The sequence below is a fragment of the Neolamprologus brichardi genome, chromosome 12 (assembly GCF_056152115.1).
Source record: "Neolamprologus brichardi isolate AB-2024 chromosome 12, ASM5615211v1, whole genome shotgun sequence".
In the NCBI taxonomy this organism is placed as follows: domain Eukaryota; kingdom Metazoa; phylum Chordata; class Actinopteri; order Cichliformes; family Cichlidae; genus Neolamprologus; species Neolamprologus brichardi.
Genome location: NC_142115.1, coordinates 31,940,055 through 31,956,442, shown reverse-complemented (window position 1 = coordinate 31,956,442; position 16,388 = coordinate 31,940,055). Strand labels below are relative to the sequence as shown.

Genomic DNA, 16,388 nt, shown 5'->3' with positions numbered 1-16,388 from the left:
TGTGTCCTTACGTACAACACAAATGTTCATTTGTCTCATTGTAATTATATGCTGAGAAAAAACAAACTTTCTATTTTACTTTGTGTTAAATTATGCAGAACACAAGCAGCTCTGGTATGCTTAAAATCTAATCCATCATATATGCTACAAAGCAGTCTATTAGCCCGCATTTAACCCAGTACCTCCTACCCCTGGCCAGGCTGCCTCCCATTGGCTCAGATTCAACGCAAAGTGTCCCGCTAATCCAACAGTTGTCTGGCTACGCTGAAAGTCACCTCTGAGTCCAGCTCTAGCACTCGCGTCAGGAATCCACAGGCTCTTTGCATACCGAGCGGCCGGATATCCTCTAGTTAAAGAGGGTCCTCTAAGCCAGGGACATGTGTTGGAAGACTGGGGAGGGTGACAAGGGGTAGGGTTGTTTTTCTGGGCCTGGATGGCAGGGACGTTCAGGCAGTGCTTAAAAGGCCTTTAGAGTGACATCAGCATCACTTTGAGCTGGCACAAATAGTGAAATGAGAGCGGTTCCATAGAAACCAATCCATTTTCCTGCTGATCCTCGGAGCTCTGCAGCGCGCCGGCTAAAAGTGCAGTTGCTCTTGCTCTCAGCCTGCGGATCTGCGCATCTGTGAAAGGCTTTTGTGTTGCTGCTGGGGCAGAACAAAGTGAGTTCAGGTTACTGCACTCCTCCCGTTATTGGCCCACATTGTCTCTAATTATTCCAGCAAACATTGACACAGCATGTGTGGTCCCACTTTTATACACCCTCCTCCTTCCCCTCCCATGCGGAACAGAGACACAAGACGGAGTGCAAATACACCGAGAAAGAACCAAGAGAAGGAACGAGCAAAAGAAACGCGCTTGCATTCGCAGCTGTTTATTTTTTTTATGACACAATTATACGTGTAACTGGCTTAAGATGCTTTAATGCCTGTGAGGAGGACTGTTGTGTTATCCTCACCTTTCTTCCATGCTGCCTCAACTCACAAGGATAGAAGTGCCATGCCAACTCAAGCTTTTAATACATAAGCAACCAAGACCAATCAGCAGGGGGGGCAGACTGCAAAAATGATGGAGACTTCCTGGATGCAGTAACCAAAAAGCTGAAAAAAAGCCCTTCTCCACAACTTAAAGCTCAATCCCACACTCTAATTTGAATTCTGGAGCTTTCCCGTTGCCTGGGCGATTCAAACTCCAGCTTTTGCAAAACAGTAATTATGACAAATGTATGCATCAGTACCTTCCCAAATCCTCCGTCCATGAGCTTAGCTTGAGGCAGTGCCGCAGGAAAGCTGACCGAAATGCATAATGTGCGGTTGCCAACAGGAAACGGCTCAAAAAACAGGCACGCGGATAAACTCGTGTTAAATCAAAACATAAAATTTAGGAAATGTCGTAACAGGCACCTTCATTTGTTATCACCTGTTATCATTTGGTGGCAACACTGCTGAAAAACCTCAGTGGAGTGTAAAGCCATTATGGAGAATTCACATAAAAGCCTTTCTGAGAAATTCCCATCCAGATTTTTTACTGGAAGCCCAACTGACAAAGTGACTGACTCAGCTGTCAGGAAGCACGGCATTTTAAGTTTTGCAGATGGGTTCTGATTAATGTTAATGGATTCATATTTTCTGAATTTAACAACCCTCACCGCCTTTGAGACCGGATGCTTTGGTTTGAAGCTAATTAAGATTAGGACAGACGAGTGTGGCACTTGCGAGCACAAAAGCCCCGAGTGCTCGACAGCGAGTCAAGACCACATAACTGCACATCTAATATCACAAAAAGGGTTATTACTGAAGCATACATGCACCCAATCGCTACCCCTCAAAAGCACCATAAGGTTGCAGCTCCTATATTTTTTTTATGTTGACATTGCTGGTCACACAACATCCACCCAATGTAGTATCTTGGACTCCCGGCCTTGTCTTGGCAACATTATACGCTGTGAGCTCTGGTGTGGAAGTCTCTGAGCGAATAAACCCAGTCTGGCCTCATGTTGCTGTTTTTTTCCCGCCAACACATTACTGACTGTGCACTCTGACCATTCATTAGCATGTTATAGAATAGCCTTTAGATGACTGATTTAATAAGAGCCCACAGCTTGACAACTTAGTTAAGTTTAAAACAAAAATAATGCCAAATGGGTCTCACCTAATCTTACTCTAACCATCACAGACTGCAACATTTCCATAATAATTTTCACATTTATGGATCTTTTATTAGGCTACAGGGCATGTTTCATAATAAAGACAATGGGAACATCTGAAAGTTTTATTTAGTTTAAAACTGCTGTGAAAAAACTGAAATTATTGCATAAAGTTCCCAGCACTTAAAAAAGTGCATTAAAAACAAATTTGGTCTCATTTGTCTTGTTTGGGTTTTTTTGTATAAACTTGCAGTATAAAAATGACAGATGTTTTGTTGATCCTCTCATCCATTCCCAATGTGTCAAACTACTCCTGCAATGATGCTCAGATCACAAGCATCGTTACTTTTAGATCATAAAAGTATCAGAGCTTCTTCTTATGCGTAAATAATACAACCTTCAGATCCTCCTGCATTCATTACATGAGAGCGAAAAAGATGCTTCCAATATGGCGAGGCCACATTCCCTGAGATGTGTTTACTTCGAAATGCCTGCGGGATGCATGTCACCCCGGGGGTGACAATTTGACTGTGTCACATGCCTGTGGGATGCAGACAGAATAGCAAAGGGCTGTATTGGCCTGTCTTTTTCTGTCATTCCCATCCTCTCCCACTCCATCTCTCCCTTCTCTTAAAACAGAATTCGGAGAATCTAGATTTCCTTGACATGTCCAAGGACACGCTGTCATTAGTGAGCCAAGTGTGTTTGAACAAAGTGCCCATACAGTGTCAGGGGAGAAGGGGGGGGGAAACAAAGCATATCTCCTCGGCCTTTTATGAAATTGCTAAAAATGGGAAGAGCAGCTTTTACAATGATGCGCGACACAAGGATGAATCTAGATAAATACAAGAGAAGTTGTGAAATAGAGAAAGCATACTGACAAAAATAATGATGTCCTCCATGTTATTTTGCTTATTTAGCGAGCTGTAAGTTGTGGCATATGCTAAAAAAAAATAAATAAATAAATAAATAAATAAATAAAAAGAGGGGGAAAGTCTTGACATTTTTCCTGACAGTAATATGCAAGAACAATGAAAGGTGAACAGATGGATTGCAAGGAGAAAGATATGGACACAGCTGGCCAGGAGTAATTATCCTCACCTTTTCATAAACCTCAGGCTCATGCTGAGCCAGGAGGGTACAGGTGGTGGGGAAGGGCGGGGTCTGGAGTGATGCAGAAAAAACTTGCATGGCATAAAAAGTCGCATCTATTAGCCAAACTGATCATGACGATGTTTTAATGTATTTAATTGCAGATCAGGCGTCTCTCGTTCATCAAAATATACCTCTAGTGCAATGTTGTTGAAATAAAAACTCATTTTAAAATAATATCTACACTGATATTAGTGAAGAAAATCATGACTGATAGTACTGCATTATAAAAATACAGCTTTCCTCTACGGAGTTCCCATGACATTTTGTATAATATTGGCTTGGACAGAATATCTAACATGTAGTATTGGATATAGCATGTAAGCCTTCCAATAATGACTAAAAGACTTAGACAGCACTTCTTCCCCAGCGTGAGGTTCAATTGCAGTATCCACCTAACAGCAGCACTTTAGAGGCAACGGCACCTGCAAACTGTCACTGAAACAGGGCCAACGCAATCTATAACTCACAGTGGTTCGCCACGCTTTCTGCCCCTCGCCGTCCCAGCAGCACTAAAGTCTCAGCGTGGATACAATTATGTGAAACTGCTGGCTGTTTTGCTAATGAGGCTTTCACTGATGATGTGCTGACCACATAAGGAACATTTCCAGTGTAACTGAGCATTTTAACTGCTGGAACACCAGTAAAACAACAGGTTAGAATGAAAAGCAGAACACCATATGTCTTTGGGTTAGAAAATATTTGAAAAATCAGTTTCTGGGAGTAAAAAAAAAAAAAAAAAAAAAAATCAGAAATGAACTGCCATTTGTAGCAATAAAGGAAAGCTTTGATACAAATTCAGTTTTTTTCCACCCTCCATGTAAGTATATTAGCAATTTGCTGCAATAGCCTTGAGCTGCAGCATTACAGCCTTCATTGCCGAAAATGCTGAAGCCTCTTTTTTTTCTAACCAGCGACAAAGGCTTTGTGCTTCAATCCTGACTTGTGAAACCGACCCCAGGATGGAGGAATTAAAAGGCTGGACTTCAAATGAAATAAAGTGCAGCTGTTTAGTACTAATTTAACTTCAAAGGGAACATGCACTCGCAAAACAAGGACGAGGAAAAGATAACTTCAATCGGAGGCATGCAAATAACCTCTGGCATACTGAATCAACAACAGCAAATTACTGTTGCGCGCTGTCAACGACGGAGACACTCTCCAGCAGCGTGTGCTCCGCAACCGTCATGGGAGCTGTCAATGAGTTATCAGCCCGATTATCATGGGGGCATTTTGAAGGGATCTGTAGTCATGCGCATTAGAAGAGAAGTACACGCTATCTCACACATGTAAACACAAGACCTGTATAAACTTTACAAAGAACAAAGTCAACTCTGTTTCACCTGTTGTATACTTTAGAAACGCCCCGTGCACACTAAATCCATTTCCTGTTCCTTTTTCCCCCCACTGGGATTCATCCAGCAGCAGTGTCAGAGGGTGACCCAACACCTTCACCTGCAAGGTGCTCAGGCTTCAGTCAAACACTCAAAGTATTTTTCTCACCGTGCTTGTGCAAGGGAACACCTCCATCTTTATTTGTATGGGAGCGGATTTAGCTCGGGGGCCTGCAATTGCATCATCGCTCGGTTTTGTGGCGACACATATCAGGCCCGGCATTAGTCAGAGAGGCCTTTGAAGAGTTTGGCCCGGCCCTCGCTCGCTCTCTTCCTCTCTCCGCCCTCCCCTCCACCCCCACCTCCGCACTGCCTTTGATGTTAGCACGCGGTGCTGCGCCGAGCGTCGTGGCCTCCCAGGCCTCCCCGCCTCGCCTGATCCTATCTGCTCAGGCGGCACATTCATGTGGTTTACACCCGCAGCATGACTCCCGGCAGCTATTCGCCCAGCCCCGCAGGCCCCTCCCTGATCAGCCCCATTCAGGGTCCAAGGGCTGGACAGAGCTGCTGCATGGCCTGAGCTGCCGGCAGGGATCGAAGAGAAGAAGCAGGAGAAGAACAGGAGGAATTGTGGTGGCTTTATGGTGGCCCTAGGCTGTACCAAGGAGCTTTTATTGGCATCGTTTGTCAGTGAAGATTCTACATTTGCAGATTCATAAAATGGAAAAAATGTCACCTGACCCTTTGGGATTTCAGGAGATAAATCTGTTTTACGTTGGCAAAGAATTTACTCATACAACTACAGAAAAAGTCATTCATCTTAAATGAAAATGAGTTTTCCTGGGGATAGTCCTTCAGCAAGCATTACAGGCAACGGAAAGCAGAAAACCCTGTGTCCCCAATACCTTCAGAATCCCCATGAAACAAAGACAATATAAAAATAGAGTCAATTTTTCACTTCAGAATCCAAGGCGCATGTTTAGCAACGGGAAAAGGAGGAGGTGGGAAAATGCAGTGATATATCTTCATTGCAGAGCCAACAGACATGCAGTGCTGTGCCAGAAAAAAAATTACACAGATAACCCAGCTTGTTCACATCTGACCAAGCGAGACCAATCCATCATACCTCTGACCTCATTGTGTTACAGCCTGCATCGTCCTCATTACTGGAACAACTACCTGCAGACACAAAAGGAGCCTCACAGTGGTCTACGATGGGAGGGTATAGATGAACATAATGGGGTCAGAGCTTCCACCTGAAATGGATTTATCCCCATATGGCACCCCTGTACATGACCTTTTTCGGGGGAGTTTCTCATATACAGGCTGTCAGGGGGAGCATTCACAATAATAATATGGTGCATAAGACCGAGGTTGATCTGACACGCAAAACCTGTTTCTGCTTCACTGAACCATACAGAAATTTAAAATCGAGCAGAGTTAGTTCAGCTAGGCCACAAAGTCGAGCTTAACTGCACCTCTGACAGAGCAGCTGATCTCAGTGTCAGCTTGTATAAGCTGAACAGTCAAGCTGATATCCGTCTATACACCCGGTTGGTAAATGTCACATAAGGTGCATTTATTTGCTTCATTCTGTCTGTTTTGTTTTGCTTTGCATCTGCAAGCTACATTGCAACCCACATGCACCCCAGCACCTCCTTTTAATGCCTTAAGCAGGTTCATATCTGTCGCCTTTGACATCTGCTTTCCCTGCATGCTCCGTCCTCCCATAATGGAGTCATGTTGGTAAATATAAATGTCTGCAAGTTGAAATAACAATCTCCTTTAGACTATAGAGGTCCTGACAGAACTTTGGATCACAAAAGGGCAGGATCTTCACATATTAATAGCACCATTGTGTGCAAGTGTTTTTGTTCTTACACATGAGGCTCGTCATTATATAACGATGTACACAAAAGAAAGAACTTTGAACCCGGTGTTCTTGAACTTGGATGAGTCGAAAAGATCTGAGATAAGACTTCTCCTTGCATGAAAGACAAACAAGACGAGTGAGGGAACAATGACAGTAAATATACTTAGGAAGGATGAAAAGAAGACGGAGCGCAGGGCTAAGAGTGGAACTCTTTGCACAGCTACCTTCACTGGCAAAAAAAAAAGTACAACAAAAGGGGCGAGTGGCATTGTGGCCTTCCACAGTTAGTCAGCACATTCCTTGCCGACAACAAAGCATGCCTCTGCCTGGATGAGCTACTGTGAGCATTGTCATTTCATAACCCTCGACCCTTTAGCCTTTGTTTTGGAGACCCTCTGTGTCAGTAGATAAAAATGTGGGCTGGGAGGATGAACTGGGCCTTTCAGCACCATTTCATCAAAGACCAGGCAAACACACCAGGGGTTATTCAGAAAGTGAAAACTCTACTCAGGACTTGTCTTCAGTGAAAAACCCTCACTTAAGACAGGCAGCATCAAAGAAAAATCATAACCTTGGGGGAAATATGAATAAATATTTCCTCATCACTCAACTGCAATACAGAGGACATATGCAAGAATTTCATACAAGTGAGCTCAGACATGCAATCTATTGATTGCATGTCTGAGCTCATGTCAGGAGAGGACTGACACGGGTGAACAAAGTTACTCTGGAAGAGGATGGATGCTGGAGAGGAGGCAGCCGCAAGCATCACGCTGACTGCTAATCTCTCTTGGAGTTGAACATCAAAGATAAGCTCAGCCATTCAGCCCAGTGGAAACTAACATAGCTACTGGGGCCACCAGTACCAACATGCACTTGTTCCAGGTGGAGCTGTGCATTCGGTGGAAATGTGAGGCTCGGAGCGGCAAGCGCAGGAAGATAAGACAGAGCAACAGAGCCAGCGGCAGGTGAGAAAAACAACAGTTGAGGGTTGGCGAAGCAGCATTTCTGAGTTGAAAGAAGTTTGGACAAGTACTATGCGATCAAAACAGGAAGTAAGGCATTTTAAGATTGACAGACATCTCAATGTTGACTAAAGGTAATCATTACCATTTGGCACACACTTCTTTGAAATTACTATTATTGGATCTGACAGAAATGTTTTGTTATATCAAGCAATTGGGAAGTAAAAATGTCAGATGTTAGCAGGTTGGTGTCCTCAAAAGTGCAACTTGTTTAATATCACTGGGGGAAAAAATGGAAATCTATAATTTGAGCTGTTTTTCAGCCAAATTTAAAGACATTAGACGATAAAGGAATTTTTAGTTATGTTTTGACTTTAGGGAAGTAAATGCAACCCTGAGATTTATTTCAAGAATGAACTGACTTCCTGTATCCTAATCATCAGGCTGCCACTGGAGCAAGGATAAGTGGGACACAGAGGTGGGGAACGGTCTGAAACTAAGATCCAGGGGCGGCGCAATTCAATATCAGCCCAGTTCACCTGAGCTTCAACTCGAAGTCAGCGGACGCATCAAAAAGACCAGAGCAAAGGTGTGGGATGAGTTTGTGCATATAAGAGGGGGGTGTTAAGCAAGAGAAAGAGAAAAACAGTTTAGTCTGTTCTATTCCAAAAAGGGGAGAAACGCAGCCTCAAATTACTTTGGCTGGGACATGAAAGTGAAACAGGGTGGCGGTTAAGAGACGATAGCACTTAAAATACAGCTGCGACCGCCAAGCCAATAAATGGAAAAAAGTAGGGAGCAGCACTTTTAACCTTTTAAACCAGCATTTGTGTACTGCTACTGTTGCTTTGGCGCTGGGAGTGGCCCGGTCCCTGGCACCTACCGTCTGGGACCGGCCCATTATGGCCTCTTGGGGTTTCCAGGCTGTGGCGAGAAAGCGCGCTGGATTCCTTAAACCACTAAAGCTCTCATTATAGTCTAAATGCAGCGCGACACAACTCCTGCCAGCTCCAAGGTAGGAGCTCCAGTATTTAAGCTCATCGTTGTCTTCGCTGAAACCACCACTTTACCCCTGCACAAGAAACAAAAACACAAAAAAAACCCTCCAAAACTGCCACCTTGAAAGAAGTCGCAGTGTTCATATGCATGGAGATGAAGCTCAAAGGCGAATTCTGGGTGCTTCAGGACGTGGGATTCAGGGGATGCTCTGTGTCCCCTCTGAGAGAAAGCAGGCAAGAGCCACGTTATTCCCTCCGGTTCTGGCCGATGACACTATGAGTTCCATCTGGTCCCCTGCATGCCCCTGCCACGTCCCTGCCTCAGCTCTTCACTCACATGCTGACAGCACGGGCCCGCTGGAAATCAGAGGCAGATGTGCACTCATGCAGTGCATCGAAGCTCATCTCGCTACAGGAAAGATGATTTGGCGTTTGAGAGACAATAAAGAGTGATGAGCAGCAGATGGCGTTTCCCTTCGTATTAAAGCCATTCTAATCAGAAATGCCGTGCAAGTGCTGTCAACGGCGATCAGAATGAAAACAGCACAGCGATGAGAAGCCTAACTGAGTGTTTTGCTTAAATCAAATCATCGGTAAACGCAGAAGCAGGATCTGCTGCCGGCGTGAGAAACGCACCTGCTTGAATCAACCAGGGAATGATTTGGTTGTGCCGTCAATGCCCTGCATTAAAGGTTTAACCGAAGTCTGAGCTGCCGCTAACCCGTGGAAAAGTACAGCAAGACTGCAAAACAAGAAATCGAATATTCAGTAGTTCAATCGCAGGTGATCCAAATTAGGCTTTCCCCCATTTAGTTAATTGCTCATTTTCCTTCATTATAGTAGCCTATAAGGCAAGTATTTTCATCTGGGACAATAGGTGAAAACCATTAACTACCTGTACTCTGGTTGCCTAGAACCCAAGTTCAGTTGATGCTATAAATACACTCTTAAAGTTGTCACGCCTGTTGATACACACACACACAGTGATTTAAGGAGACATTGATTACTTTGCTATTATGGAGCTGAACTGTAGCAATCAGGGAGCTGCCTTGGGAAGCCTGGGGTTTGGCACTGAGGCCAGATATGCGTCATCATGCTTCCCCCCTTTTAGAAGAGCGCAAGAAGCAAATTAACTTAATTTATTATTTTTGGCCCCGGGAGCGTGTGCCACTGTTTTCTGCACTCTTCAGTCAGATCAGCGGGTGTGTTAGCTTTAGGGAATTAGCAAAACGAGAGTCCGGAGCGTACGAGTGGTGATCGCGGTTGGGTCTTTGCTCAAGAGTGTTGCCAAAGCCCCCCCCCCACTTTTCCCCGGAATCTGAACCCATACCTGCTGAGGTCTGACCGCTATTATACACACACAATTAAGGTAGCGCAAACCCCTCAGGGTTCTGATCAAACACAGGACCAGAGGGCTCCACAAACCTCAGGAAGACTTAAGCGAGCTGCTTATTCGCTGAACTCGAAAGCCTCGAAAGTGGACAAGTGCAACGGCTGCCGAGATCACCAGAGACAAGAACCTAAATATTTGAGTTTAACCCAATTCCAGTGTAAAACAACACCGCAGAAATTTCCCAACGCATTCCTGCAATGTTATTTTACAAGTATAGAATTCAAAAGCAGGAAATTGGATACCAGTTTTAAATTATACTCCTCGCGTTGTATGATTGTCATTCATTGTCAGTTTCAACTTACATAAATCTTTGGTAAAATAGGAAATTCAAGACAGTGCTCGGGCCGGACAAACTGCCCCTCATTATAGCCTGACAAAATATAAGCTGTCTCTAAGTGGTCAGAGGCCATGTTAGCAAAGAAAGCAAACCTAAATAGATGTGGTTTTCAATGTAAAGCTGAGGTCCGACAATTCTGTGTGGTTACCGAGTGGCGCCAAATGGCCATCACTGCGTATAAACAGGGCCCGTTTCTGTGCTGAGTATCCCTGCCTTTGATCTCCACATATCGTGTTTATTTCAAAATAAGAGCCTATGTTTTTTTAAGGGGGGAAGCAAAAATGTGCACTCAAAAGATGCTGCAGAGTAGCTGACTACACTGTTGCAGAGAAGTGAGGGATGGCTGCAGGGTGCTACTAGCTGTCTGGCTGACTGGAGAGCGAGACGGCAATGCAACAACACAACTGAGGCTGAACCCGATTAAGCCTCAGATCCACCACGACCTGTCCTATACCCTGCAAAAACAAATGGTCAGGAATGATTATTGCTGTGGCTTCCGGGTTACTGATGAGCTCACTGACACCCATATTGAAATGATGTCTCTGATCACAATGCAACTGCTGACAAACTTTATGCACATTTGCCTTCATATGGGGGCATTTGCTGCACTCTGGCTTTTACAAACATCTCCCAGTTACTGCATCAAGCTTCAAAGAGAGGACACAGGCCATTCAAAAACTGCTTTACATTTGAGTGGCTTTGAATCGCCCACAAAGAGCTGTGCACCCCCTGATCCAGGACATGTTAGAGGTTAGGAAATATAACATTAAACATCAAAAGCTTTTGCACATAACTACAACCCAAACTCTTAAAAACAGTGTCCAAGCACATTAGGCAAGAATAATAAAACATCAAATACACCCTTCTGGCACTTAAGAGAAGCTTCATATTTTAGTGACTCCCACACAGAGTTGGTCCAAGCATAGCCAGCTCCAGCCAAGTGCACTTGTCATGTCTGAGGCCAGGAAATTAAAGATGGAACCGGGATGCTTCTTCCACGACTACTACGCACTCTATTCTTATTTATTTGTGTTTCCGGAGCCTTGAAATAGTTACAAGTGAGCCTTATCCAAAAACGTGCCACTACAAATGTAGCGGTGACGGCTGCACACCAACAGGGTGCAGGAAGCGGGACGTGGGGTAATTTTACATGTTGGTCCGGTCAATAAAAGCAGACCTGTTCCACTATTAAAACTTGCTTTGGGTGGTTTTAAAGCGGATATAATAACGCGGCTCAGCTCTGACACGGACAAAGTGCTAAATACGCGCAAATAGTGGCTTCGTAGTGTTTTAATAGTGGCCCTTGCGAAATGCGTAACGCCTGCTCGCTACGAGTTTGCAAACTTTGTGGAGGCGGTGGTAGGGTTGTAGTTATTTAAGAAAACGGCTCCGAAATGCGTGTGTTTCAGAGTGAGGGCGACTGAATGGAAGGCGCGTTCGAGTGAGCTCCAGACATCAACAAAATAACTTGCAAGAGCATGTTTTCCCTGTGAATGAATTCCACAAGATAGGAGCCATCTTGTGACCGCATATGCTTGCAAGCTTCGTTACCATCCTCACACACACTGCCCGCACACACACACACACACACCATGTACAACTCTTGTCAGCACCCCCAAGTCCCAGCGGAAAAAGTTTCTAGGAGGGCAGCTTGGTTAAATTACAGCCCGGCTCCCGGTAGCGTTGCTCGGGACCGCCGCTTGTCATCCCCCCCGTAAGAAAAAGGACACTTTGCACGTACTTGAACGATCTCCCCCTCCGCGCTGATAGTGGCTCCTGCTTTGGAGAACCGTCCTTGCAAGCCAGTCGTGTAAGTAGTATAATCTCCATTGGGACTGGACTCGAACAGAACCACTTCCACAAAGGCTGTATCCTTGGTGAAGACGGTACCAAGAGAAGCGGCGACCACCAAGATCACCAAGACCACCGAGTCGGGCACACGATCTGAGCCTCTCCTTGGTAAAATCATCATCTTGCCGGCTGGATCTGCGCCGATCGGGACATAATTTCACACGGATGAATTAATCGGGTGAAAATAATCGAAATCAGGTCTGTGCGCTGTGCGGGCGATGCGTCAAGAGTCAAAATTGTGCAATAAAAAACTGAGCCTTGGCTGAAGCGTGTTTATTTCACCACTGCGAGCCTTGTCAATTACATTGCCTGCAAACGCTGCCTCTTTCCCTTGCTCTCTCGCTCCCTCCCTCTCTCTCCCTCTTTTTTCTCACCCTCCTCCTCCTCCTCTACAAAGCGGATCTCCTTTGATCTCTAAACACGTGATTTTTTTTTTTTTTTTTTTTTAGTTTTTTCTTTCTCTCTTCCAAAAGGGCTCTATCCCCACCCACCACTCGTTCTGACCCTCTCCTTTGCACTCCCCTTTCCGAAGTGCCAGCACTCTGTTAAGGAGGCACCATTGACTTCACTGCGCACTGAAAGAGGCACTTGTTGTTGTTTCAGGTTAAATTTCAAAGTTATTTGAGTCTCTCGAGTTAAATATGAATTACAGTCCGTATATTTATTCCCTTTAGCATTCCGTGGCTGCCCGGTGGCGTTTTTCTTAGTTCGGAGTCCTCGGTTAAATCAGTTTTCAGCCGTCGTGCCACCTTAAAACAAACACTACCCTCTTCAGGACGCTTCGTGATTTAACAGGGCTAATTTTCCAATTATGTTCAAATGCGCTTACCTTACAGGTAACAGTGTTGTTTAAGAAGAAGAAGTAGTAAGAAGTAGTTTCTCAGTATGACGCCCAAAGTAAGTCTGCCGTCACTTTTTAGCTTTAGATCAATCAAATATAAGGAAATTTGAATAAAAATATACATAGTATTTTATGAAGTACCTATGGAAGCTAGCTTGATATAGCTATCTAGCCAAACCTTTCATGAACAGCTCATCTCATTGCAGCTCACTTGAACTCATTTAACTGTGCACCAGTCTTAAAAAGTGGTGGTTTCTGTATCTTGACATTTGTAAAAAAGCTACAGTAGTGATTCAGCCTTTATGATACATTGTGCATTTATTAAGAAAGGTCGGTTTTGTAACCTAATCATAAAAAAGGGGAACACTGCACTTCTCTTTTATACAAACTGTTGCTGTTATTTACTGCAGAAGAATTATTACTCAGTCACTCTCTGGAATAAAGGGTCTATTGTGAAATTTCCCTGCAGACCAGCTCCTGGGGAACATCTTCAGCCTGCTGCCTTTTCTTTCACTGCCCGTGAGGCTTCATTATGTGTCTCAGAATAAGAATCTTTTTATTCTTAGGAGGGAAAGAAAACATAATTTAAATCTTTGTGCGATTGAACAATTCATGAAAAGCACTCATGGTACCATGCAAGTGATGATGGTACTGTGCGTGCATTGTTCTGTCTTTAATGTAGGCTGTGAGAAAAAATATAGTCTAGTAAAGCTCCCTCGTATTTGAAGCAGAAAGCTAGCCCATTTTTTTTCTCCTCTCAAAATATTAAAGAACAATAATGAAAAAAGACTGATTCTGCTCTGGAGAGACTAGTCTGCAGTATTTTCACCACACTGGCCTCTTGCAAAAAATGTAAGAGCTCTGCACAGTGATTAATATCCCAAAAAGCGTAGAAAACAAGGTTTCATCTTGCTGTCAGCTGTGTGGCAGTGTGATTATGAAAACCAACTGTGAGGACTTTTCAGGTCAAGAATGCAGTCGCCTGTGGAAGAAAGAAAGGGAAGCGTGATGGTCAACATGTGTTTGGACTCAAAAAAAAAAAAAAAGGAGGGGAGGGTGTGGGGGTGGCAATTCAAAGCCAAGACTTAAGAAGTTCTTCAGCGCCTTCAGCATGACAATAATTTACAGATCAGATTGGACACCCCTCAGTTTTATGAATCCTGATCCACACCACATGTGCCGTATTTGCCTTGTGACACTCTCCTTTTTCTCTCACTCTTAAACAGAAATGAAACTCAGGCACATTTGACTGAATAAATACATAACTGATGGGAATTTGAAAGCACTGCCTGCAGGCATTATGATCAAAATTAAATTAGATTTACCTTATCAGCTTACTAAAGGACCACAAAATGCATTAGGAGAAGAGTTACAGTGATCCAATTACTCACTAAAGGGCTTATTCCTCTTTTATTGCAAGTCTGCCCTCTGCTGGATGCTGTAAGATTTCAATCCACAGCAACTTTTTAATGCTTAAACTCCATTTTTAGTTTCCTGTCATTTCGATTTTATCTTCCAGAATATTTAAAGGATATACGGTCGATAGTCTGAATTTGTTAAATTGATTATTGCTTCACAATATGCGGAAAAATTGTCACATTTCGGAGATTCGGCAGCAGCTGCGGATCCTCTCCCGACGCTCCGGTCTCTCTGCACCAGTGTCTAAACTCGGGCCACCCTGAGAAGAATCAGCTGTCTGCTTGTTTAGGCTGAGTGAGTGCTGAGGATGAGAACGGCTCTGAGTGGTGATGGCTGGCTCAGCTCTGTGCATTACTGTCCCATCTCTCTCTGTGAGCTATTCAGTTGGGGGGATTTCTGTGGGATCCTTCGGCTGATTTAAGATGTTTCATGTGAAATTACAAAGCCGCGCGGCACTTTCCTCTCTTGTCTTTTCAAACACTCTTTATCTTCTCCTCTTCTGACTCTGTGGTGTAAACAAAACTGAAGCCGAAGAAAGTGTTTTGACTGTAATTAACATTTTAAGGATTTGATGCTTTGGGGGGGTGAGGGCTGGTGATTTTTGAACTCTAAGTCCACCTCATTTGGGGGTTTTGGAAATGCTTGCGGCATTGTCAGACTAAATATTTACCCTGTTGATCATAAATATAAATAAATAATGATTCATTTTCTCCATTTATTTTGCATTCTTTTGATGCTGCCCAATTTTACACAACGCAGATGTGCATTTTTTGGGATAAATGTCAGTGACACATAATGTAATTCATGAAGACTGTATATTTGTATATCAACACCGATGCAAAAGAACAACTGTTGTTTATTTTGTACAGCTTCGTTTTCCCATCCACTCCCCCCCCCCCCCCCCCCTCCCCTGCAAGCATGCCATTGTTGATAAGAATTTGGCTTTAATTGACTTGGCTGGATAAATAAATAAATATGAAATACACAAGAGCACGGGTTACTAATAATACCCAAAGGGAACATTTGTGCACATGCACCACGCTTCCAGCCTCTGTGAATTGTCCCTTTGTTGGTACAGTGCTGACGTTATGTTTTAATGAAGAAAGGAGATGATGAGGAGGGGGAGCATTTACATTCATGGATCCCAGAAGAGTGCATCGCTGCAGTGTATTATTACACAAAGCAATTAGGGGGCCCCGCAGCCCCCCAGATTATGATTTCCCCAGTACGAGGATGACTACTGACTCCAACGGGCTCGCAGTATGCTGCGTGTTTGCAATGATGTCACTGAACAAACCACAGTGGGAAACTCTCATGAAACGATCTGCAACGAATTATAAGTTGAGGGGACAGTTGGGGAAAAATACCAGCACCGAGGGTGGGATGATGGAGACTCCTTTGAGTCCTTTGAAAACATTATTTATGGACTGCTTGCCAAAACAAATGAGGTTTCATGATGAAGTTAAAGTGGCAATGTGGAAATAATGCAACAATGCCAAGAGGTCTTTCTTTGGGGATCATGACACATATGCTCAGGCCCCTCACTAATACGATTTAAACATAGACTGTACATAAAAGACAGACAATCGCCAGCCGCCATCTTGGTGTTTTGAGTGAGGATTGGGTCTGAGTAGCCCCAACATAAGAAAATGCTGCTTTTCTTCATCTTCTTTTTTTTTTTAAGTCCAATAAGGACTACATTTCACAAAAAAACATTATTCTGTGTTAAAACACATTTTAAATTGAGCAACTGAGACCATAAAGAAAATACTGATTTCCAGTGTTGGGAAGGTTACTTTTAAAATGTATTCCATTACAGAATACAGAATACATGCCCCAAAATGTATTCTGTAACGTATTCCATTACGTTACTCAATGAGAGTAACGTATTCTGAATACTTTGGATTACTTAATATATTATCATGCTGTTTACAACTACATGAATGTACTATTGCTGTGATTTATTACTGTTACTGAAGGTCCGCGGCTCCGAACCGTAGTAAAGGGACCTCTGGCTAATACGGTGGGTTCTGTGTCGGGCTCGTAGCCGAAAACTAGCTTTACTTTGTTGTCTGGGTC

At 43.7% G+C, this 16,388-nt stretch overlaps 1 protein-coding gene across 2 annotated transcripts in view; it reads right to left on the bottom strand.

The window, feature by feature from the left end:
• The window catches only part of znrf3 (zinc and ring finger 3), a 67,905-nt gene extending 55,515 nt beyond the window's left edge, over positions 1–12,390 (bottom strand). For both annotated transcript variants that reach the window (XM_006803879.2, XM_006803880.2), the window contains exon 1: positions 11,940–12,390. In XM_006803879.2, coding sequence (XP_006803942.2) covers positions 11,940–12,170 — 231 coding nt within the window. In that variant the 5' untranslated portion in view covers positions 12,171–12,390. The remainder of the gene's footprint in view (positions 1–11,939) is intronic.
• Between the last annotated feature and the right edge of the window lie 3,998 nt (positions 12,391–16,388).